General features: G+C 39.9%; 1 protein-coding gene and 1 pseudogene across 6 annotated transcripts in view; one reads left to right on the top strand and one right to left on the bottom strand.

Annotated features, from left to right (window-relative positions):
* The window catches only part of HERC2 (HECT and RLD domain containing E3 ubiquitin protein ligase 2), a 234,998-nt gene that overhangs the window by 159,892 nt on the left and 49,985 nt on the right, over positions 1-25,121 (top strand). For all 6 annotated transcript variants that reach the window (XR_011570152.1, XM_070801388.1, XM_070801376.1 and 3 more), the window contains 13 exons: positions 542-623; positions 730-873; positions 2,285-2,375; positions 2,669-2,846; positions 3,035-3,116; positions 3,195-3,366; positions 4,098-4,242; positions 5,201-5,426; positions 12,960-13,131; positions 14,561-14,750; positions 15,310-15,450; positions 21,543-21,734; positions 24,425-24,578. Coding sequence is in view for 5 of the 6 variants with exons in the window: in XM_070801388.1 (XP_070657489.1) it covers positions 542-623; positions 730-873; positions 2,285-2,375; positions 2,669-2,846; positions 3,035-3,116; positions 3,195-3,366; positions 4,098-4,242; positions 5,201-5,426; positions 12,960-13,131; positions 14,561-14,750; positions 15,310-15,450; positions 21,543-21,734; positions 24,425-24,578 (1,969 nt within the window). In the remaining variant the exon portion in view is untranslated. The remainder of the gene's footprint in view (positions 1-541; positions 624-729; positions 874-2,284; positions 2,376-2,668; positions 2,847-3,034; positions 3,117-3,194; positions 3,367-4,097; positions 4,243-5,200; positions 5,427-12,959; positions 13,132-14,560; positions 14,751-15,309; positions 15,451-21,542; positions 21,735-24,424; positions 24,579-25,121) is intronic.
* Positions 9,087-9,438, bottom strand: LOC109565009 (NADH dehydrogenase [ubiquinone] 1 alpha subcomplex subunit 5 pseudogene; annotated as a pseudogene).

Here is a 25,121-nt window from a genome sequence, read left to right as displayed (position 1 = left end):
GGGCATCATAAAAGACTTTTTAGATAAGGGCTTTAGTAATTTTAAATGAAATCACATTCATCTCTAATGGGAAATTTGCGCATATATTAATAGTTTCTTAAAGAAGTCGGAATTAACAAGAATGAGGAGGACATGACCTGAAATAAAATATAGTTTACCAAATGTTTGTTTATAACTTTACAGTATGTGTATTTTTTTTTTTTTTTCTTTTTCACCTTTTATTATGGAGATGTTCAGATGTACCTCCCTGGTAGGCAGAATAGAGACTTGCTCCTTTTGTCACTGTACCAGCTTTAGCAGTTGTGGATGGTCACATTTTTATCTTTATTTTCTACATAGCCTCACCCCTACGTATTTTAAAGTAAATTCCAGTATATCATTTCATTCTTAAAATGCTTATGCATCTGTAATAGACAAGAGATTCTTTGGAGAGTGTAACCATGTAAATTCTTTGTACTATTAAATATGATTACTTGTAATTTTAAAAGTGTAAATAAAATTTTCTTTTTTCTTTTGCTTTTTTTTAAAAATTTTGTTTTAGATAAAAGTTCCGTCATTCTCTGAGACACTGTCTGCTTTGAATGTAGTACAGGTGGCTGGTGGTTCTAAAAGTTTGTTTGCAGGTATGATTATTCAAATAATGTAAAAGTTTTAAATGATGTTAAAGCCTAAATATATAGTTGTTGTGTCACAAAAAGTGAGTCTCTTCCTCACTCCTGTTTCTTACAGTGACAGTGGAAGGAAAAGTATATGCCTGTGGAGAAGCCACGAATGGCCGGCTGGGGCTGGGCATCTCCAGTGGGACTGTGCCCATCCCGCGACAGATCACAGCTCTCAGCAGTTACGTGGTCAAGAAGGTGGCTGTTCACTCAGGTACAGGCCAGAATTGACACTTGTGCTCAGACAAGCCTGCTGCTCAGGCTCTGTAATTACCCGGGGCTTTAAACAGTTTCCCCTAGAGTGTCCTTGCATTGTGTCAAGTTCTACTCATTATTAGAAGTAAAAATTGGGTAATATAAAACTTCAGATGGTCTAGAGTTTTAATTATTTTTGTTACATAAGACTTTTTGGAGATCAGGGTTTGTTGGTATTCTGCCATGTGGGGCGTACCCCTCCAAAGGAGGGGATTTTTAATTTTGAACTGTTGTCTCAGGTTCATAAAAGATTGCAGTAATCATGTTCTGTGCCTAAATATGTGTTATTTTTTGGGAAGAGAGCCTGTAAGTTTCATCAGATTTCAAGTGTCTATAAATTCTAGCCATAAGAAAGGATCATTTTTTAAAAAGTCACAGTGCTTCAATTCAAGAAATATATAGAGCATTATTTTAAAGCACTGTGCTTGGCTTCTGAGGAATGAAACCGAATTAGATACAAACTGAGTTTGTATTTATACTGAATAGGGTTAGATTTAACCCCATATAACAGAAAATCTGAACAGTAGTGCCTTGAGCAAGATCGTGTTTTACCATTCTCCTCTGTAAAAATCTGGAGGTGAGGGGGAGGGACAGTGTTGCAGCTACAGTACCCGTGAGGGACACTGGGTTGCTGTCCATCCCCGTTGCAGCTACAGGTGAGCACATAAGCATTTCCTCAAGCCCACTCTGCCCCTTCAGAGAGCTTTTCTGGAAGCCTCACTCATCAATCATCTTTGTCACCATCCTCTCTGGGCGAGGGAGTATGGGAAACATTGTTTTTAGCTGAGCACATTGCCTTGGATCATGTGGGCTCTGTTGGTAAGTGGGTCTTGGATCCTAGAAGCTGGTGACAGAGAGGAAACACTCTTCAGTTCTGAGCTGGGATAGATGGAGTGAAAGAGTGGGCCGTGGTGAGGAAAGAGTGTGAGCTGATTGTTTTGGGAAGAGTGAGCATAATGCCTTTATTGCAATTGATGGTACTTTTGCTTTAGTAATTTCATTGTTGAGATGCATTTCACAAAAGCCTGAATACCATTACACTTGCTAATTTGTCTAATTGCAAATGAACTTAGTTTTACTTTTTCCATCTGAATTTTGATCTTTTATATATTTAATATAGCAACCCCATTAAAGTTAATAATGCTAAAAATAGCATTATTTTGCTGGTTCTTTGCAAGTAAAATCCTTTATAGGACTTGAACTTTGTAGAAATGTTCATTTATTTTATATAATTGTCATCCTTAAATGTTGATCCCATTTACTCATTTGACAGATACTCACACATACTGTGTGCCAAGCAAAAAAGGTAGTTATGCTGTTAACTTCTTTTAACCCAACTTTGGCAGCCTCTACCTATGTGACTATTGCAGGTGGACGGCACGCTACCGCTTTAACTGTCGATGGCAAAGTGTTTTCCTGGGGTGAAGGTGATGATGGCAAACTTGGACACTTTAGTAGAATGTAAGAATATTTTCTTCATTTTTGCTAATAAGAAACTGTTAATAATAATGAATGCTTTTGGATAATTTTTGTAAAAAATTGAATAGGATGGGTTATTTATACAAAAGAAACTTAAAAATACATTTAAAAAATATCTCTGAATGTGATTTGCCTCACATGCTCTAAGGTTTGATAGTTCAGTGAATCTAAAGATACTCTTTTGATTAAATGTGGATCAGTGTAGATGTCCTTTTTTCCCCCTTCTTTAAAGAGGCTAGATTGATGATAGGGAATATTATTTAATCTTGCTTTAGGAACTGTGACAAGCCACGGCTGATAGAGGCCCTGAAAACCAAGCGAATCCGGGATATTGCCTGTGGGAGCTCACACAGTGCAGCCCTCACGTCCAGTGGTGAACTGTACACCTGGGGTCTCGGAGAGTACGGCCGCTTGGGACATGGGGATAACACAACACAACTGAAGCCCAAAATGGTGATTATACCTATTTTTGTTGCTTACAGAAAGCTCCCCATCTGCTGATTTCCAGAGAAGATAAGCTCCGAGTCTAGGACAGTTAATAAAGATATGTGCAGTATTGGCTTTCATTTTGTGGGGAAAAATTTCCCTTGCTTTCTTGGTGCCTGTGCTTGATTTCTGTTTTTAAATTTGTAATTGAGTAGGTGAAAGTCCTTCTTGGTCACAGAGTAATCCAAGTGGCATGTGGAAGTAGAGATGCACAGACCCTGGCTCTGACTGATGAAGGTAAGTCCTGTCTGACTCCACGTTTCAGGGGAGGAATGTTGTGAGATGCTGGCCTGATGTCTATATTTTTAAACCTAGGTTTGGTATTTTCCTGGGGTGATGGTGACTTTGGAAAATTGGGCCGGGGAGGAAGTGAAGGCTGTAACATCCCCCAGAACATCGAGAGACTTAATGGACAAGGGGTGTGCCAGATCGAATGTGGAGCACAGTTCTCCCTGGCCCTCACTAAGTCGGGTGTAGTTTGGACATGGTACGTAAATGCCTGTCACCCACCAGTGTGTCTGTTCAGGGCCTTCCAGGGAGGGGTTCGCCTTTATTTTCTTGCTCATCCAGGCATCTTTGTCCTTTTATTTATTCTGAGTTGGGATTAGTGACAATATTATAAGAAGAAATATCCAATTATAACTGGGTTGTTTAGAAAAGAACACTGGAGAAATTTTAGCCTAGCTTGTCTTTCTTATTTAGATAAAGTATGTGTAGAGGCTTTTTTCTGCTTTTTTTGCCATGCAAGGAGCCTAGTGATCACACGTGTGGAAGACAGATTTCTGATTTCTTTGATCCCTGAAAAAGTTCATGTGTGTTTCCAGTGAAAGATTATTAAATCAGAGAGAGGTGGAATATTCAGCTGACCATGGGCAGACAGTGTGATGGCCTTGGTCTTAGTGTCATGACTCAGAGGCAGCTTGGGGAAGAATCACTACAGAGATCTTTAAAGAGCCATTTGAGGTTGCGTGTCATGTTTTCAGTCTCTATGAAATCTACATCAGTAATTTAAGTACCGTTAAACACATTAAGGATCTTGCTAGCAGAATTAATGTATTATTTTGAATTAATGGTATACTATTTTATAATTTCTAAGACCTTGGGCATTGTGTCTGTTGTCATTGAGCTGACTCTAGTGCTGTGGCAGTGAATATTTTGCTGTGGGGTATTGCCAGACCATAATCATGTATTAAAATACTCACTGTTGATTCCTTACAGGGGGAAGGGGGACTATTTCAGACTGGGCCATGGCTCGGATGTGCATGTGCGGAAACCACAGGTAGTGGAAGGGCTGAGAGGGAAGAAGATTGTGCATGTGGCTGTTGGGGCCCTGCACTGCTTGGCGGTCACTGATGCAGGACAGGTAAGGGAGCTCGGGACAAGATCTTATGTTGATAGTATAACTTGTGACAAAATAAAGTGAGTCTTGGTACTTGAAAAACCAGAAGGGTGGGCTGTGTCCACTGTGTTCCTGTGTACATTTGCCTAACTGTCAGCATGAGTGAGGGCATCCAGGAAAGACTGCTGAGTAATGCACGTTATAAAGTAGTGAGCTTTCCCACTGTAATGTCTGATAGGGAAATGTATGTATTTCATTTCTGAACTAAAGTTATCCTTGATAAGAGTTGTTTGTTCCTCCAATAAGAGGCTATCCTGTGACAGGCTCAGAGATAATATAATTTGAAATTATGACAATTTGAAATGTATGACAATAAATCAGCATATTGTACTTCAATCAGAATGAAATAAAAATGAATTATACTTCCTAATTCTGTAAAGCATAAAATTCCTTGAAAAGTAAACATATTTTTTGGATCATTTTCTCTTTTCAAAATTAAGGAAAAAATGTTACAATATTTAGTTAAAGAGGAGAACTTCCTGCTTCTAAGAACAGTATATAGATGAGTTTATTGGGTTGATATTAAGGAAATGAAAGTGAAAGTTTCTCAGTCATGTCCGACTCTTTGTGACCCCATGGACTATACAGTCCATGGAATTCTCCAGGCCAGAATACTGGAGCGGGTAGCCTTTCCCTTCTCCAGGGGATCTTCCCAACCCAGGCGATCGAACCCAGGTCTCCTGCATTGCAGGCAGATTTCTTTACCAGCTGAGTCACAAGGGAAGCCCAAGAATACTGGAGTGGGTAGCTTATCCCTTCTCCAGCAGGTCCCTTCCTGACCCAGTAATTGAACTAGGGTCTCCTGCATTGTAGGCAGATTCTTTACCAGCGGGAGCTATCCGGGAAGCACTCAGCAAGAATTTTGAAGTAAACTTAAAGAAAGTTCTGAAATGTTGAAAAATTATTTTTATCCCCTTAACAGGTATACGCTTGGGGTGACAATGACCATGGCCAACAGGGCAATGGCACAACCACAGTTAATAGGAAGCCCACACTTGTGCAAGGCTTAGAAGGCCAGAAGATCACACGAGTAGCTTGCGGGTCTTCTCACAGTGTGGCGTGGACAACTGTTGATGTGGCAACACCCTCTGTTCACGAGCCTGTCCTCTTCCAGACTGCAAGAGACCCTTTAGGTGCTTCCTATTTAGGTAACCGAGATATGTGTTTTATACGAGATCCTTCTGCATAGATAGAATGTCATAGATGGAATGTTTAATACTGCTACTAGGTTAGAGTTTGTAGCACCGAGTTACCTATGTTCTGAACCATAGCCCCAGAGTCGTCATGGTGCTCTGTGCTATGATTTATGCTGGAATGAAAACTAGAAGAAGTACAGTGCTGGTTCTTGAGATCAGGACAGCTCTGGCAATGCTGTGCACATGTGCAGACAGAGGGACTTTAAAGTTTAGGCATTTGGTGTTTTCATCAGCTCTATTCAGAGCTGAATTCATATATGTATTCAGAAATGAATACATATATGAATAATACAATCTACATATTAAAACAATCCAACCTGTGTAGACTAATTTTTATCAGCTTTGATATGTGTGCACCTGTGAGAGCATCATCACAGTCGACATAATGAACAAATGTGTATACTACCCTTGAGTAGACCCCTCCCAGCTTTCCACAACCACTGACTTCATGTCTGTCACTGTAGATCAGTTTGCCATTTTAGAGTTTTATATTAATGGAATCATATAGTATGTGCTTTTTTTCTAATCTAACTTTTTTCACGCACCATAATTATTTTGAGATTCATCCATGTTGCATGTATCAGTATTTCATTCTTTTTTAATTGTTGGCTAGCATTTTATTTATGGGTATACTGCAGTTGATACATCAGTTTGCCTGTTGATGGACTTTGGTGTTGCTTCTTAATTTTGACTATACAAATACTTGCTCTGAACATTTGTGTATAGTCTTTATATGGACACATACACTTACATTTCTCTAGGGTAAGTACTTAGGAGAGGAATGATTGGCTGGTATGGTAGATACAAGTTTATTTTCTTAAGAACTGCAAACTGTTTTGCAAAGTGGTTATTCTGTAACTCCAGCATCTCCATATTTTTGTTTGTATTTGATGTAGTCAGTTTTTAATTTTAGCCATTCTGTAGATGTGTAGTGCTCAGTTCAGTTCAGTTCACTTGCTCAGTCGTGTCCGACTCTTTGCGACCCCATGAATTGCAGCACGCCAGGCCTCCCTGTCCATCACCAACTCCCAGAGTTCACTCAGACTCATGTCCATCGAGTCAGTGATGCCATCCAGCCATCTCATCCTCTGTCGTCCCCTTCTCCTCCTGCCCCCAATCCCTCCCAGCATCAGAGTCTTTTCCAATGAGTCCACACTTCGCATGAGGTGGTCAAAGTACTGGAGTTTCAGCTTCAGCATCATTCCTTCCAAAGAAATCCCAGGGCTGATCTCCTTCAGAATGGACTGGTTGGATCTCCTTGCAGTCTAAGGGACTCTCAAGAGTCTTCTCCAACACCACAGTCAAAAGCATCAATTCTTCAGCGCTCAGCCTTCTTCACAGTCCAACTCTCACATCCATACATGACCACAGGAAAAACCATAGCCTTGACTAGATGGACCTTTGTTGGCAAAGTAATGTCTCTGCTTTTGAATATGCTGTCTAGGTTGGTCATAACTTTCCTTCCAAGGAGTAAGCGTCTTTTAATTTCATGGCTTCAATCACCATCTGCCGTGATTTTGGAGCCCCAAAAAATAAGTCTGACACTGTTTCCCCATCTGTTTCCCATGAAGTGATGGGACCGGATGCCAAATCTTCGTTTTCTGAATGTGGAGTTTTAAGCCAACTTTTTCACTCTCCTCTTTGACCTTCATCAAGAGGCTTTTTAGTTCCTCTTCACTTTCTGCCATAAGGGTGGTGTCATCTGCATATCTGAGGTTATTGATATTTCTCCCAGTTTGATTCCAGCTTGTGCTTCTTCCAGCCCAGCGTTTCTCATGATGTACTATGCATAGAAGTTAAATAAGCAGGGTGACAATATACAGCCTTGACGTACTCCTTTTCCTACTTGGAACCAGTGTGTTGTTCCATGTCCAGTTCTAACTGTTGCTTCCTGACCTGCATATAAATTTCTCAAGAGGCAGGTCAGCTGGTCTGTTATTCCCATCTCTTTCAGAATTTCCACAGTTTATTGTGATCCACACAGTCAAAGGCTTTGGCGTAGTCAGTAAAGCAGAAATAGATGTTTTTCTGGAACTCTCTTGCTTTTTTGATGATCCAGTGGATGTTGGCAATTTGATCTCTGGTTCTTCTGCCTTTTCTAAAACCAGCTTGAACATCTGGAAGTTCACGGTTCACGTATTGCTGAAGCCTGGCTTGGAGAATTTTGAGCATTACTTTACTTGCCTGTGAGATGAGTGCAATTGTGTGGTAGTTTGAGCATTCTTTGGCATTGCCTTTCTTTGGGATTGGAATGAAAACTGACCTTTTCCAGTCCTGTGGCCACTGCTGAGTTTTCCAAATTTGCTGGCATATTGATTGCGGCACTTTCACAGCATCATCTTTCAGAATTTGAAAAAGCTCAACTGGAATTCCATCACCTCCACTAGCTTTGTTTGTAGTGATGCTTCCTAAGGCCCACTTGACCTCACATTCCAAGATGTCTGGCTCTAGGTGAGTGATCACATCATTGTGATTATCTGGGTCGTGAAGATCTTTTTGTACAGTTCTTCTGTGTATTCTTGTGACCTCTTTTCAATATCTTCTGCTTCTGTCAGGTCCATACCATCTGTCCTTTATTGAGCCCATCTTTGCATGAAATGTTCCCTTGGTATCTCTAGTTTTCTTGAGGAGATCTCTAGTCTTTCCCATTCTGTTGTTTTCCTCTATTTCTTTGTATTGATCGCTGAGGAAGGCTTTCTTTTCTCTCTTTGCTATTCTTTGGAAGTCTGCATTTAAATAGGTATTTCTTTCCTTTTCTCCTTTGCTTTTTTCTTCTCTTCTTTTCACGGCTATTTGTAAGGCCTTCTCAGATAGCCATTTTTCTTTTTTGCATTTCTTTTTCTTGGGGATGGTCTTGATCCCTGTCTCCTGTACAGTGTCACGAACCGCTGTCCATAGTTCATCAGGCACTCTATCGGATCTAGTCCCTTAAATCTATTTCTTACTTCCACTATATAATCATAAGGGATTTGATTTATGTCATACCTGAATGGGTTAGTGGTTTTCCCTTCTTTCTTCAGTTCAAGCCTGAATTTGACAATAAGGAATTTGTGATCTGAGCCACAGTCTGCTCCTGGTCTTGTTTTTTGCTGACTATATAGAGCTCCATCTTTGGCTGCAAAGAATATAATCAATCTGATTTTGGTGTTGGCCATCTGCTGATGTCCATGTATAGAGTCTTCTCTTGTGTTGTTGGAAGAGAATGTTTGCTATGCCAAGTGCGTTCTCTTGGCAAAACTGTTATTAGCTTTTGCCCTGCTTCATTCTGTATTCCAAGGCCAAATCTGCCCGTTACTCCAGGTGTTTCTTGACTTCCCACCTTTGCATTCCAGTCCCTATAATGAAAAGGACATCTTTTTTGGATGTTAGTTCTCAAAGGTCTTATAGGTCTTCATAGAACCGTTCAACTTCAGCTTCTTCAGTAATTTGGATAGCTACTCTATAAATCAAAAATTGATTCACAAGCCCCTGGTACCATAATCATCCATTTTATCAAGTGTCCTAAATATGTTCTGTATCAGTTTTCTTGATCATAAGATGAATATGAAAATATTTTTAATATAACTATTTTTGACTATATAGTTTCTCATGAAGATACTAGTCACTTAATGTTTATATTATCCATTTCCATTGGTTGGCAGGAGGCTCTTCCACTGAGGACTCCCATGTTTTCCATTCCACCATTTTTCTTGCAGACTTAATTCATTTTCAGCCTAAAAAAATCATCTCTTCTATTAACCACTCTGAAGTTGCTCTTTTAATTTTATAACCTCTGGTTCCATTTTAACTATACCCAGCTTCTTATTTGTAATCTATACTATATACCTTCTATATGGTGTATTTTTAGGGATTCGTCCAAGAACATCCAAGAATCTTTGTATACCATGTTCTTAGCTTCTCATGTGGACTCTTAAACATAAGCTAGTCCCACAAGGCCAGTGGTCTTCTGGGGCCAGCCCACCATGACAGCCCAGTTTTATATGTTTTTCAGCTTTATTTTTGACATATGAATTATTCTTTTTGTTCCTTTTTGTGTTCTAGTTGCTTTAAAAAAAAAGCTAGTTAAGAACTTTCACCTCTCTGTGTAGTATTTTTAAACCATAAATTTAATTCCTTTAAGATTTAGGGCTAGCTGTTTCTTTAATGGTAAGATTTGTGTCTTTGATGCAAGTTTAACTTAATGGCATAAAGTTGTCTCAGTGTTTGCTTATTTTTCTTTTAATATTTGTAGGCTCTATAGTGGTGTTGTTACTCATTGCTTATATTGGTAATTGTGTCTTCTCTTTCCAGTTTGTCTATAGCTTTATCAGTTTTATTAAGTTTTTTCAAAGAATAAGCCAATGGTTTCCTTGATTTTCCTTCGTTGTTTTTCTGTTTTCTGTTTCACTGATCTTTAATCTTTATTCTTTTCTTCTTTTTTTTTTTTTTAAAAAAAAATAAAATAACAAAAGGCCCCTGGCCTTCTGGGCTGGAGCCCTGACAGGTCACTGCTGCTTCCCCAGGGCTCACTGGGGAAGGTCTTCCTAGTGGCTGGGACTTCCTCCACAGGAAATGGGAAGCAAGGGCAGGCAGACCTAATCCTCAGCAGAACCAGCTCAGGCTCCGTGCCCGCCACCTCCTGCAGCCCCTCCACCCCCCCCCCCCCCGCCCCCGCCCCCGCCACCACTCAGGAAGTGAGAGGCTATTCTTTTCTTCTAAGAAGCTTAGGTCTTTGGCTTAGGGTCTTCCCACTTTTCTAGTGTAAACGTCTGTTTACTCTCCTTGAGTAATTGACACTGACATCATTAATGACAGATTATCCTCTCATCCTTTGCTTTGAAATTCTTGCTTTGAAATAAAGTTTGACTGTTAAGAATATAGGTACAAGAGAAACTATGATATATTTTTTCCATTCTTTTTACTGTTAACCTACTAAAAAAAAGTTCCTGGTAGGCAACATATAGTTGGATTTTACTTTTTAATTTTTTCTCTGGGACTCTCTAATTGGGGTGTTTACTTCACTCACATTTAATGTGATTATGAATGTATTTGTTTTCAATCAGTATCCTGCTGTTTGTTTTGTATTATATTAGTCCTAGCTGTTTATTGTTTTTTTCTGCTCTTTTTCTGCCTTTCTTTGAATTAATTGTTCTTTTTGATGTTGTATTTTCTTCTTTGTTTTCTTTGAGCTTTAACTTTTTGTGTTACTTTAGTGGTTGTTTTAGGAATTATGCACCTTTAATGTATCATAGTCTGCCTTTAGCTGATTCCCTTGTAGCTCAGTAGGTAAAGAATCGACTGCAATGCAGGGGACTCAGGTTCGATTCCTGGGTGGGAAAGATCCCCTGGAGAAGGAAATGGCAACCCACTCCAGTATTCTTGGCTGGAGAATTCCATGGACAGAGGAGCCTGGCGGGCTACAGTCCGTGGGGTCGCAAGAGCTGGACTCAACTGAGTGACTGCACCAGTGCCACCTGCAGGTGGGGTCACACTGTTTCATGTGCAGTGTGTGCCTCTTGCGGTGATACATCTCTGCTTCTGCCCTCCCGGCCTCAGTGCTACTTTGTTATGCCTTTCTCTGTATGTTGTAAATGTTACAGTTGTTTAAATCAGTTTTTTTAAACATCAGGTTATCTATTTAAATGAGTTAAAAGAGTATCTCTGTATTTACTCACACAGTTACTCTTTCCAGTGTTCTTCATTTCTTTGTGGAGATCCTTTTTCCATCTGAATCACTTTTCTTCTGCTTGAAGAAATTCCTTTTTTATGTCTTGTCAGCTCAGATGTGCGATTCTTCCTTTCAGCTTCTTATGGCTAAACTAGGCACTATTTTGCTTCATGTTTGCACCATATTTTAGCTGACTATATAATTTTTGGTTGACATTGTTTTCATTGAGAATTTGCTGTCATTCTTATCTTTGTTCTTCTGTACATAGCATGTCTTTTATCTAAGACTGCTTTTAGGATTTTCTTTTTATTTCCCTGGTTTTTATTTTCATGGTTCAAGCACTTGTGGTTCATGGTGCCTCTTAGATCTCTTGAGTTTTAAGTTTTCATCCATTTTGTAAAATTGTCGGTCACTGTTCTTCAAAAAAATTTTTTTCGCTGTACCTTTGGGAAGTCTAGTTCCATGTGTATTAGGACTCCTCAAGTTGTTCCACAGATAAATGACATTGTTCATTTTTAAACTGTTCTTTCTGTTTCACATGAATAGTTTCTGTTGCTGTATCTTCACATGCACTCGTCTTTGCTTCATTTTCATATGCTGTTAATGTTACTATTTAAATCTCAGACATCTTAGCTACTTTTCTAGAAATTTGATTTATTTTTTTTTTTACGTCTCTGATTCTCTTTTGAACATATGTAATACAGATATAAGAAGGTAATCAGACATCTTAGCTACTTTTCTAGAAATTTGATTTGCATATTTTTTTTATCTTTTATGTCTCTGATTTTCTTTTGAACATATGGAATACAGATATAAGTATTTCAACTTAAGTTGTCTGCTGATGGTAATATCTGTGTCAGTTCTGGATTGTTTAGATCGATTTTTCTTCCTGAGTTGAGTGGTATTTTCCTGCCTTTCTTCCAACATGGTAACTTTTAGTTTGATGCCATACATTGTGAATGTTGCTGGAGATTTTTATGCGTCTAGTGAATCTTCTTGAGCTTATGTACAGTTAAATTACTCTCAAAACAGTTTGATCCCTTTGGACCTTTGTTTTGGATTTGTTAAATGGATTCAGAGCTGATACTATTGTGGGACTAATAATTCCCTACCACTGAGTATTTCACCCAGTGCCTTGTGAATGATGAGGTCTTCCCTCTAGCTGATGGGAACAGGCAGTAGCTGGGACCTCTGTGTTCTCCTAGTCCTCTCATACAAGTTCTTTCTTTGTCTCTGAGTCATGCCCATTTATGAAGGCGTCTTATCTGGATGAGTGAGAATGCCTGCATATCTCCAGGGCACTCTCTGTGCAACTTTTCCCTCTTATCCTGTCCTGTGAACTTTGCCCACATTGGATTCCCTGGTGCTGAGCTCAACCTCCTCTTCTCACAGAGACCACTGGGCTCCATCTGGTTCTCTCCCTGTAATCAGGCCTGGGAACTCTCAGGGCAGTGGGCTGGAACTTGCTAATACTGTATATGGTGAATATACTATCTTCTCACCATTGTTGTGGATTTTTTTTGTTTTTGCTTTACATTTCATCAATAAGTAAATATAGATAGTTATCATAGTATTGTCATGGCTTATATATGTATAGCGTAAATTGTTGTAAGTACATTTTGCAAAAGCATTTACATTTTTTTGTAGTTATAGCAAACCTTCGCTATAGATGTTTGTTTTTAAACTATGCGAGATTATTGGTGAAACTAATATTTAATCTGTGAAATAGCAAAATGCAGATTGCAGTGTGCTTTGAAATGAAATGGAAAGGTCAAATTATAGAAATAGAGCAAACTCTGATCTTAAAAATTGAAGCCAGTTTTATTTTACTTTTCCAGGTGTGCCTTCTGATGCTGACTCTTCTCCTGCCAGTAATAAAATCAATGGTGCAAATAATTCTAAACCAAATCGCCCTTCTCTTGCCAAGATTCTCCTATCATTAGATGGAAATCTGGCCAAACAACAGGCCTTATCTCATATACTTACAGCATTGCAAATCATGTATGCCAGGTAAGCTTGTTTGCTAGCTTTTGAAATCCCACAATTATGTAAACTTTAGGTTTTTGTCCTTTTTTGACGGAGAATGTTTGTTACTGTTTTTAAATACTGTGAGTTTTAGGTCATACACCCTTTGATAGTGAATGATGGTATCTTTATGCTTTTCTTTAATGGAGGTTGAAATATGAATTAGAAAATCAAGTTGAAGAACATTTTCATTATTCTTTATGGCCAATAAGCTTTATACCTGTTTTGGGAGGAAGAATTAGTTGATGCTTATATACAGTAATGTTTAAGATAGTTGTCATCTCCTTCACTCTTGTTAAGGCAGAGATTTGATAGTGTTGTCTTTTCCTCCATTTTGCTGCTATTTTCATGCAGACTACATAAATGGCCCATCAATCATTGTATTGTGGTTATGTACATGATGAATAGAAATAAATACTTAGGGACATTAATTTAGACTAAAGGCTAACTTAGTTGTTGAGAGGATATTTAATCTTCACTGCCTTGTGTGAGGCACCTTTGGTATCTGGCTTGCAATAAACACAAAATCACTGTGGATGGTGACTGCAGCCATGAAGTTAGAAGATGATTGCTTCTTGGCAGGAAAGCTATGGCAAACCTAGACAGTATATTAAAAAACAGAGACATCACTTTGCCAACAAAGGTCCATATAGTCAAGGCTATAGTCAGAGTCTTTCCAGTAGTCATGTACAGATGTGAGAGCTGGACCGTAAAGAAGGCAGAGCACTGAAGAATTAATGCTTTTGAACTGTGGTGCTTGAGAAGACTTGAGAACCCCTTGGAGAGCAAGGAGATCAAACCCGTTAATCTTAAAGGAAATACATTCTGAATAATCATTGGAAGGACTAATGCTGAAGCTTTAATACTTTGGCCGTCTAATGTGAATTCCAGCTCACTGGAAAAGACTCTGGTGCTAGGAAAGCTTGAAGGCAGAAGGAGAAGAGTGCAACAGAGGATGAGATGGTTGGATGGTATCACTGATTCAATGGATGTGACCTTGGGCAAACTCCAGGAGATAGTGAGAGACAGGGAAGCCTGGTGTGCCTGCTGGCCATGGGGTCGCAAAGAGTTGGATATGACTTAGTGACCTAACAACAAAAAAACCCAAATTATCCTTAGACTCTTAACAACCAAGATTTCTCAGAGAAATCCAGAGGCTTATTCTGGTCTGATTTTTATGTTGGCAGTTTTTCACCTGTTATCACTGTGGTCGTTCAGTAAATAAGATTAGGAGTAAATATTTTAGGCAATAGATACATAGTAATAACATTCAATATTTTTCTAAAACTCTCTTTTTATAGTTATTCTGTAATAATGAGGGAATCCTTCAGTAAACAGTTGCCCTGCCCCCTGACTCTGCCATCCTGCAGAGGTAGATTCAGTTCACCACAGGCCTGGCTTTCTCTCCTGACAGAGACACCGTGGTTGGGGCCCTGATGCCGGCTGGCATGGTTGCCCCGGTGGAGTGTCCTTCCTTCTCCTCCTCTGCACCTGCTTCTGACGTATCTGCCATGGCCAGTCCCATGAATGGAGAGGAGTGTGTGCTGGCTGTTGATATTGAAGACAGATTGAGTCCAAATCCATGGCAAGAAAAGAGAGGAGAGGTAAAAAATGGTAAAGCAGTAAAGCAGTGTTTGATTAGGAAGTGAAAGGTAGCTCATTTGTGTCTTATAAAGTACAAGTCATTCTTTAATTTAATTCAGAATGTTTTTGTGTCTACTACTATGATTTTTGGCTTGAATTAGTATTCTGTTTAAAAGGAGTCTTGTAGTGTATAGATGGGAATATTCTTTTAAAAAGTTGCTAAGTACACCATGCAGTTGTTCATCTATAATGCTGAAACTTGAACACTGTGAAAACTAAAGGTTTTTGTATTTATTTTGGGGAAAAGCCCAGCTTGGAGAGATGTGAGCTCATTTTAGTTGTTTTCATGTGATTGCTTGTGAATATTAATAGGTTTTCCTGGGAACATGAATATGCTTAACTTTGCAGGGCTGTCCCAGATTGCACTGGAGGTGGTAGCTGGTAATATAAATGTCTTGTTATCTCTGTAAAATCTTGCATATTCCAGATGACCTAAGGGGTAAGTAAGCCTTTTGGAGTTAGAAGGGAAGTGTGCCATGTTGCCAAGTTTCTCGTTTTTCTTCTTCATTTTCAAACTAGATTATCTCTTCTGAGGATGCTGTGACCCCTTCTGCAGTGACCCCATCAGCTTGCTCAGCTTCTTCTCGGCCGTTTATCCCAGTAACAGATGACCCAGGAGCTGCCAGCATCATTGCAGAAACCATGACCAAAACCAAAGAGGTCAGGGGGTTTTCTTCTTTAATGGTTTATTTTGAAATAATCTTAAATGTACACTCAAGTTGCAGAAATATTTCCTAGACATAGAGCATGGCATACTCCTTTGTACTGTCTACCTGGATTCTCCAATTGTGAGTGTTTCTAAACTGTTGGTGGGAGAGCTGCATGGCATAATCCCAGCCTTCCTTAAAGCTTCAGAGTGTGCTTCCTAAGTATCAGGACATTGCCACTGATCAGGGACTATTTTCTGCTCCAGAGACCGACTCAGATTTTGCTCATTACGGGTCTAGATCCTGCCCAGGTGTGAGGGTTACCTCTTTTTGTATTCAATATGGAACCATCCTTAAGTTCCTCTTTTTATAAGAAATGCCACAAGAATGATGCAGAGTTCTTTTCAGTGCATTCTTTTGAGGTGTGTGCATTGTTGATTTGCTGCATCACAGGTGATATTAATTCTTATTTGTTAAGTTTGTCTACAAGATTTCGCTATTGGAAGTTAATAAATTTAAAAAAAAAAGCATGTTTATAGGTATTCCTGGGGAGATAATTTACTTTGGGACTATGTTACTAGCTTATCCCTCATTATGTTTTCATCTGCCAGTTTTTAGTATCTCTTGATAATTCCATCTGGGTCCATTACTACTGTGATAATTGTCAAATGGTGATTTTTCAGATTTCATCATTCCTTTTGGAATACCATTGTTGCTACTCTTCAGTAGGGAAGAACTTTCCCTCTTCATCTCATCTTTCTGTGGGTATATATTCATGGAATTCTATTTTACTCAAATAATGACTTATATTACTATCATCATTTGACACCCAAATTGTCCCAGACTTGGCCTTTGGTAGGCCTTTCCATCTGGTTTGTCTTTCTGATGTGCCCCCATATTTCTTTGAGCACTTTACTTTATAGCACAGTCAGTTTAGCTCAGTCGCTCAGGCCTGTCTGACTCTTTGCAACCCCATGAACTGCATGACTCCAGGCTTCCCTGGCCATCACCAATACCTGGAGCTTGCTCAAACTCATGTCCATTGAGTGGTGATACCATCCAACTATCTTATCCTCTGTCGTCTCCTTCTCCTGCCTTCAGTCTTTCCACCATCAGGATCTTTTCCAGTGAGTCAGTTCTTCACATCAGGTGGTCAGAGTATTGGAGCTTCAGCTTCACTATCAGTCCTTCCAGTGAATATTCAGGACTGGTTTCTTTTAGGATTGAATCTCTTTGCAGTCCAAAGGACTCGCAGAGAGTCTTCTCCAACACCACAGTTCAAAAGCATCAATTCTTCGGTGCTCAGCTTTCTTTATGGTCAACTCTCACATCTATACATGACTACTGGAAAAACCATAGCTTTGACTAGGTGGACCTTTGTTGGCAAAGTAATGTCTCTGTTTTTTAATATGCTATCTAGGTTGGTCATGACTTTTTTCCAAGGAGCAAGCGTTTTTTAATTTCATGATTGCAGTCACTATCTGCGGTGATACAGGGCCCCCAAAAATAGTCTCTCACAGTTTCCATTGTTTCCCATCTATTTGCCATGAAGTGATGGGACCGATGCCATGATCTTCATTTTTTGAATGTTGAATTTTAAGTCAGCCTTTTCACTCTTCTCTTTCACTTTCATCAAGAGGCTCTTAGTTCTTCTTTGCTTTCTGCCATAAAGATGGTGTCATCTGCATATCTGAGGTTTTTGATATTTCTTCCGGCAATCTTGATTCCAGCTTGTGCTTCATCCAGTCCAACATTTTGCATCATGTACTCTGCATTTAAGTTAAATAAGCAGGGTGACAATATACAGCCTTGACATACTCCTTTCCCAATTTGGAACCAGTCCGTTGTTCCATGTCCAGTTCTAACTGTTGCTTCATGACCTGCATACAGATTTCTCAGGAGGCAGGTGAGGTGGTCTGGTATTCCCATCTCCTTAAGAATTTTCCAGTTTCTTGTGATCCACACATCAAAGGTTTTAGCATAGTCAGTGAAGCAGAAGTAGATGATTTTCTTCAATTCTAAGATCTAGCAGATGTGGCAATTTGATCCCTGCTTCCTCTGCCTTTTCTAAATCCAGCCTGTACATCTTGAAGTTCTCAGTTCATGTACTGTTGAAGCCTAGCTTAGAGAATATTGTGTATTACTTTGCTAGCATGTGAGATGAGTGCAGTTGTGCAGTAGTTTGAACATTATTTGGCATTGCCTTTCTTTGGGATTGGCATGAAAACTGAAAACTGACCTTTTTCTAGTCTTGGCCACTGCTGAGTTTTCCAAATTTGTTGGCATACTGAGTGCGGCACTTTAACAGCATCATCTTTTAGGATTTTAACTAGCTCAACTGGAAGTCCATCACCTCCACTAGCTTTGTTCATAATGATGCTTCCTAAGGTCCACTTGGGTTCTCACTCAAAGATGTCTGGCTCTAGGTCAGTGATCACACCATCATGGTTATTTGGGTCATTAAGATCTTTTTGTATAGTTCTTCTGTGTATTCTTGCCACCTCATCTTAATAGCTTCTGCTTCTGTTAGATCCATAGTGTTATTTTTCTTTATTGAGCCCATCTTTGCCTGAAATGTTCCCTTGGTATCTCTGATTTTCTTCAAGAGATCTCTAGTCATTCCCCCATTCTATTGTTTTCTTCCATTTCTTTGCATTGATCACTGAGGAAGGCTTTCTTATCTCTCTTTGCTATTCTTTGGAACTCTGCATTCAGATGGGTATATATATATTTTTTTTCCTCCTTTGCCTTTCATTTCTCTTCTTTTATCAGCTATTTGTAAAGCTTCCTCAGACACTGTTTTGCCTTTTTACATTTCTTTTTCTTGGGGATGGTTTTGATCATGGCTTCCTGTACAGTGTTACAAACCTCCTTCCATAGTTCAGGCAGTCCGTCTGTCAGATCTAATCCCTTGAATCTATTTGTCACTTCCACTGTTTAATCATAAGGGATTTGATTTAGATCTTATCTGAATGATCTAGTGGTTTTTTCTACTTTCTTCAGTTTAAGTCTGAATTTTGCAATAAGGAGTTCATGATCTGAGCCACAGTCAGCTCCCCATCTTGTTTTTGCTGACTGTAGAGCGCTTCTCTGTCTTTGGCTGCAAGGAATGTAGCCAAATGGTGATGTCCGTCTGATTTTGGTATTGATTATCTGGGTGATGTCCATGTGTAGAGTCAGCTCTGGTGTTGTTGGAAGAGGGTATTTGCAATGACCAGTACATTCTCTTGGCAAAACTCTGTTACCCTTTTTTGTATTCCAGGGCCTAACTTGCCTGTTGGATTGCTTTGCTATTTTGTGAAGGACTTTTGCACCTATATCTTCTCCTGATTTGCATTAAAGCATAATACTGGCCTCCTAGATGAGTTAGGCAGTGTTCCTCTTCTGTTTGTTGGGAGAGTTTGTGAAAGATTGGTGTCAATTCTTTAAATATTTGGTACAATTTTCTCTCTTTGAACATACTCTCATTATTCTTTTATTTTGTTGTTTCCTGCACAACACAGAATTCTAGGTTCATCAAGATGTTTTGTGCTGCACCACAGAAATCCTATTTCTCCAAAAAATCATGGTTCTTTTTCTTGGAGAATGGTATTTCAAAGCCAAGATCTGAAATATCTTTGGTTTTTTATGGCGGGAAGTGCAGTTCATCTCCTTTCTTACTGGGCAGAGCTAGAAAATACGTGTGTGTATATGCTTTCAATAAGTTACGCATTTAATATTTACTTTGGTATATACCTACATATATTGAAAACCACTGATTCACAGCAGGACAGTCAGTACTAATAACTGCACAGGGTTCATTCTAGTTCCTTCCTTTTCTGTATTGATCATGCTCTTCTCTCAGTGAGGAATCTGGCTCCTGCTATTGACAGTTTAATAACTTCCCCTCAGTTAGCTGCCTTCTCATTTGGCTGTCTCTCCTCACGCATATGGATATCCTCCTTCCCCTGCATAGCTTCTGGCACTCAAAACCAGTCTGCCTGTGCAGGGATGACCTTTCATCCTGCTTGACCCACTCCTGTCCCCAATGCCAGCTGGCCCAAAGCAGGAACACTTTCCACTTGGCTTGGCTGTGTCACATTGCGGCCTCCCCTGCCTAACCCTCCCATTGTGGACGACCTCCCAAGCCTACTCAGGTGCTCCTTATCCCAGGCCATCTCATCCTGCTCACATGGTCTCCAGCATATTCCAAGCATATATTTTCAATTACATTTGGAACTCTTGATTTATTATGCTGTCACTAGTGTCAAAAATAAATGCTATGGAAAATATTCATAACCTGTAGTAATAAGAAAGTTGATATTTGTAAATTAGATGTCTGGACTCAACTTGTGATATTTGGCAATCTCCTAAGGTGAGGTTTTAATGCAGAAATTAATCTGAATTATTCAAAATTTTTTCTTTTAGGTAGAAGAAAGATGATATAATTTCTTTCTTACAAATTTATTTATGAGGCATAGGCATTATACAGATTATAGCCTGAAATTACTATCATTTCAATTTTGTTTGAGTCATTAATAACAGGAAAGTAATTTTCATGTTAGTTTTGGGCACGGAATCCGCCTGCTAATGCAGAAGACACAAGAGATGAGGATTTGATCCCTGGGTTGGGAAGATTCCCTGAAAGACTACATGGGCAACCCACTCCACTATTCTTGCCTGGGAAATCCCATGGACAGAGGAGCCTGTCAGGCTATACAGTCCATGGGGTCACAAAAGAGTCAGACATGACCTAGTGACTAAACAACAGCAAGGTTATGTAGCTAGTACTAGTGATTATATTTTCAGCAGTTCCTTTGGATTTGTTCTCTATTTTTTTTTTTAAACAACCCCACCAAAAAAATGTTTGGTATTGTTTCAAATAAGACCAAAGATGTTATATATGATTAATATATTCTACTGAATGTTTTTGCTGGCCTTCAGTGAATGAGATTCTGGAGTGTCTTCGTTTCTGATGCACTTCACTTGCTGATTCCCTGTGTCTTCACTTGAAGGTGGGAGTAAGGTCTGTTTCTTTTAAGGGAGAAACCATGCTCCTGCCTCAGAGCTATGGTTTCCAGGGCCAACTTGAGCATTGATGGAATCTGCACAATTCCCAAACAATTGTTCGGATCACATTCCCCTAAAGATTCCTAAGTGGGGCTTGTGCTTTCCCTGGCTTATTTCTGTTTCTGAAAACCACTGACAGTGATTTCGCTGAGATCCAGAAAGCAAGAGAGAAGAGAAGAGACACTTGTGGCATCTTGTTCTTTCCCTGGAGAGCTGGCCTCTGCCTAAGAAACAGAAAGGGCTCGGGTCTCTGATACCCACTCCCTCTAAGCTTAGCAGCTGTTGGATCTCTCTGTTACTTTATGTAAGCCAGACCCCACTGCCAGCCTTCAAGAGGCTCCTCTGTGGTGGCAGCAGGTTGTGGGGTGATTGTCCTGGGCAGGAAACCCTCATGACGTGGGATTGTGACGGGTCAGTGATGCTGTCACAGGCAAACAAGCAATTCCTTTTTCTGCTGATGTGGAAAGAGGTAAATAATCACAGGTGTGGTTTGTTTTAACTGACATTCTGTGAATGAGAAGTAAAAGGGGAGTACTGAGAAGACTGTTTATTTTCTTCTTAACAGTACCTAAGGAACAAGAGATTATGAGCAATGTTTATATGTCAAAAAGTCTGTTACGTAATATTCTGAGAAAGAATTATGAAGAGGATCTAGGCAAAAGATGTAAAAGTATAGTGTACAGATGCAGTTGATAGAAGACTCCGAAACATACCCTGTGTTGGTAGATTTTACATGGTGAGATTTCATTTGAAGTCTCCCCTTGAAACACGACCTCAGATATGAAGTTGGTCACAGTATATATTGTCGTTTCTTTATAGTTTAGGCATTCCTTTTGACAGCTGCTGTTGGTAATTTGTAAAATAGTTGATTGATTTTGAAAGCATAGTACAAGGTGGTGTAGATTTAGGGGCTTCTTATTTCTTATTCTAGTATTTCATGGTTGTAAATAGCTTAGAAGTTTCCTTATTCGTCATTAGTAATCATGTATCCTTTGAGTTCTTGACTGTTTGTCTCTTAATATATGATTCCTCATTTTAATTGTTGAACTTTTTTAGGATGTTGAAAGCCAGAATAAAGTGTCAGGCCCAGAACTTCAGTCCTTGGATGAATTCACTAGTTTGTTGGTTGTGGACGACACGCGTGTCTTGGTGGACCTGCTCAAGCTGTCTGTGTGTGGCCGGGCGGGGGACAAGGGCCGGGACGTGCTTTCAGCGGTGCTGTCCGGCATGGGCACCGCCTACCCACAGGTGAGCTGCAGGGGCGTGGGCTGAGCTGCAGGGGCGTGGGCTGGAGGCGCTGCAGCCGTCTTGTGCTGCAAGGAATTCTGGTGAAAATGAGTCCCTTCTCTGCCATCTGTGCTGAGTTGCTCCTCAGTTTGCCTTATAACATTGTTTTAATATTTTAGAATTTAGAAATTTCTAGTTTTTGCAAAGTCAGATCTGCCAAATTTTCTCATTTATGGCTTCTGGATTTTGTATTATGCTGTAAATACGGTACGAGCATGACATTGTTTAAGAAATCCTCTCAGGTTTCTTTTAATCATTTTTGTTTTCGTTATTTTTTTATTGGAATATAATTGCTTTACAATGTTGTATTTTTGTTACACAAACATCATGAATCAGGGATATATATTTATATATATGTCCTCTCCCTCTTGAGCTTCCCTCCCACCACCTCATCCCACCTCTCTAGGTCACCACAGAGCACCAAGCTGAGCTTCATTTGTTATTATATTTACCTTTTTGAACCATCTGAAATTTATCTTGATATAGGGGATAAAGTAGGGATTCAGCTTTACTTTTTCCTAGACGGCAAACATGTTGCAACAACACAGTTTATTGACTAAATCCATCTTCTTCCCAGTGACTTGAAGACCACTCTTATTGTACTGTAAACTGTACTTATTTGGGTCCTTTATAGACTTTTTTTGGTTCCATTATGCTAGTTTTTATGCTTTAATATCAGAGTATTTTAACTATTAACTATTTAAAGTAGGTTTTACTGTTTGGTAGCACGGGTTCTGCAGTATTTTCTGCCATGATGATGATCTGTACCTGAGCCATCCAGTGTGGTGACTCCTAGCCACGTATGGCTCTTGAGCTCTTGAAGTGTAGCTAGTGCACCTGAGGCACCGATGTTTTCATTGTATTTCACTTTAAGTTCGAACAACTGCATGTGGCTAATGTATGGTATCAAGTCAATATCATATCAGTGTACCTTAGAAGTAGAACTCATCAGTTCTGAAGCCCTTGGGCATCCTTGGGGACACCTGTTGCTTACCAGCAGCCCCCCTCCGCCTCTTCAGAGCAGGCTGTGTCAGGAGTGACGCCATATGCCCTGTGCAGTTGTGTCGCCTGGGTTTGATTTCCATACCACCACCAAAACCATAGTGTGCTTAGGAATGGGTGAGCGTTCTTGAAATCCTAGTAAATGATTTGGTAGATACTTTAGGGGCTTGTTGTTTCTTAATCATATTCAGGAAGAACTGAAAGGTTATAGGTTTCCTGCTTCGTAGTTTTTTGAGGCAAGTTACTTGGCATAATTCTGAGAGATTAAATCAAGGTGAATTTCCATAAGGAAAATATTAATGTTTTTACAAGTGTATTGCATTTGTGAGAGGAAAGGATGGAATGAGAATGTGGATTTAAAGTAATAATACGTAGAATTTGTTGTAAACATATCTTCCAGGCCCTGTTCTTGGTGCATTCTCTTAGTACAGAGCACAGGCTTTCCCTTTGTTTACAGATAAGAAAACTGAAGCTCTCAGTGGTCGTTACTCCCTCAAAGACACTCAGGTGTCTGGTGGATGGGAGAGATGATTGTAAACTCTTGAGGACAGAACCACATCTATGACCCCTCTGTCACCCTCTTCTCAGAGTTTATTTGGCTCTCCTGGGGTATTGGCTGTCTTTGCAGAAGAAGGTGTTAAAGCCCAGAAAACCCCTGCTAGGCTGTGCATTAGGAGTTAGATGACATCAACATCTCAAATTCAAGGGGAGACAGAAACAGAGATGGGGATTTTCTTCCAACTTCCCTGGCCAGTGGCAGGATGCTACTCTTATGCCCCATCCTGATCTAGTATTTGAGACTTTTTAAACAAGAGAAACTTTTGTTTTCATAATTATAAAACCTAAATTATGGCAATGATTATAGTTTGTCATTAATGAAACTTCTTACTAAGATAACCTTTATTATCTAAATACAAGGAAAAATAGATTAAAATAATCATTTCTGAAAGAATAGAGAATGGTCTCATTAAGTTTTTCTAAGTTTAAAAACTTTGGAAGTTAATTACTGTAACAGTGTATTGTTTGTTTTTAAAATAGTAATCAAAATATAATCACTAGTATTGACCATTTAAATGGTGTGAGTCACTAAAATTTTGAAATGAAATCCGAACATTATGGATTGTTGGGCTGTATGGTATGGGGGCTGAGCCTAAATGTCTTGGGTCAGGAGACACCCCCGGTTGTCTCATGTCCGGTGCTGTCTACCACCGTTCAGCCTGGACAGCTGGGTCGTTCCTCTCCATTCCTGTCCCTCTTGCTTGACCCCCATGCCTTCTAGGATTTTGGTCATTTTTACACCTTCTGCTGCTTGCTTGAAAGTTTTGTTCCTGGGCAGATTTTCCTCACTAGGACGTAACCTTGCCTTGACGTGAAGAGAAAGTGCTGAGATCACGGGCATTTCATCACTTGGCATGTATTGGGTGTTTTGTGTGTAGGTGCTTCCTTATTACTTGTACATAGATCTCTCCAAGCTTCACAGCACCCCTGTGAGCTCTGCTATCATGATTTTATTGGTGAGGAAACCGAGCCCTGATTTACACTAGATTTCTCAAACTCCCAAGCTCTCCGTGCCCCCGTCCCTGTGGAAAGAACTGAACCGGGCAGGCATCCTGATGTCTTCCTGCTTTGTCCCCTGCTTCCCCCCACAGGTGGCAGATATGTTGTTGGAGCTCTGTGTCACCGAGTTGGAGGATGTGGCTACAGACTCACAGAGTGGCCGCCTGTCCTCTCAGCCTGTGGTGGTGGAGAGTAGCCATCCCTACACTGATGACACTTCGTCCAGCGGCACAGTGAAGATACCAGGTACTGAGGGCTGGCCCCAGGGAGGACACAGGGGTCATATAAAAGCTGCCTGTAGAACAGCTCCATTTCTGCCATTGCATCAGTCGAAGTAGCCATCCTTGTTTTACATAAAAAAAAAAAAGGGACAAAATTGCTTTAGAGTCACTTTCCCCACCTTTTCTAGAAACCTCACTTACCCAAAACATGATACAGGAAACTATGCAGAGTAGATGTTTAGCTTAAAGCTTATTAGGTGGATACCTTAGTTGCTGAAACTCAGATCTAGAAGCAGTCTTGTGCCTGTGCCCAGAAGCCCTCCATGTGTCGCCCCCTCTAATGTGACACTGTCCTGGCTTGTATTTCTGGACAGTTTCTATTACCCAAGTGTGCATTCTCATCTTAACTCTCTTAATTAAACAGTTTCCATCTTTTAAGTATCTTTTAACCAGTAGTTTCTTCCTTTTTTTTCAATAATTCATCCCTTCTGCACTTTCACCTGTTCCTCCGTCCCGTCTTTCTACAGATTACCCCTGATTCATCGGCCTGATTAGTTCAGCCAGGCCC

Source organism: Bos indicus, chromosome 2 (assembly GCF_029378745.1).
Source record: "Bos indicus isolate NIAB-ARS_2022 breed Sahiwal x Tharparkar chromosome 2, NIAB-ARS_B.indTharparkar_mat_pri_1.0, whole genome shotgun sequence".
NCBI lineage: Eukaryota > Metazoa > Chordata > Mammalia > Artiodactyla > Bovidae > Bos > Bos indicus.
Note: the sequence above shows the minus strand (reverse complement) of the source record. Positions and strands in the feature narration are given on the sequence as shown.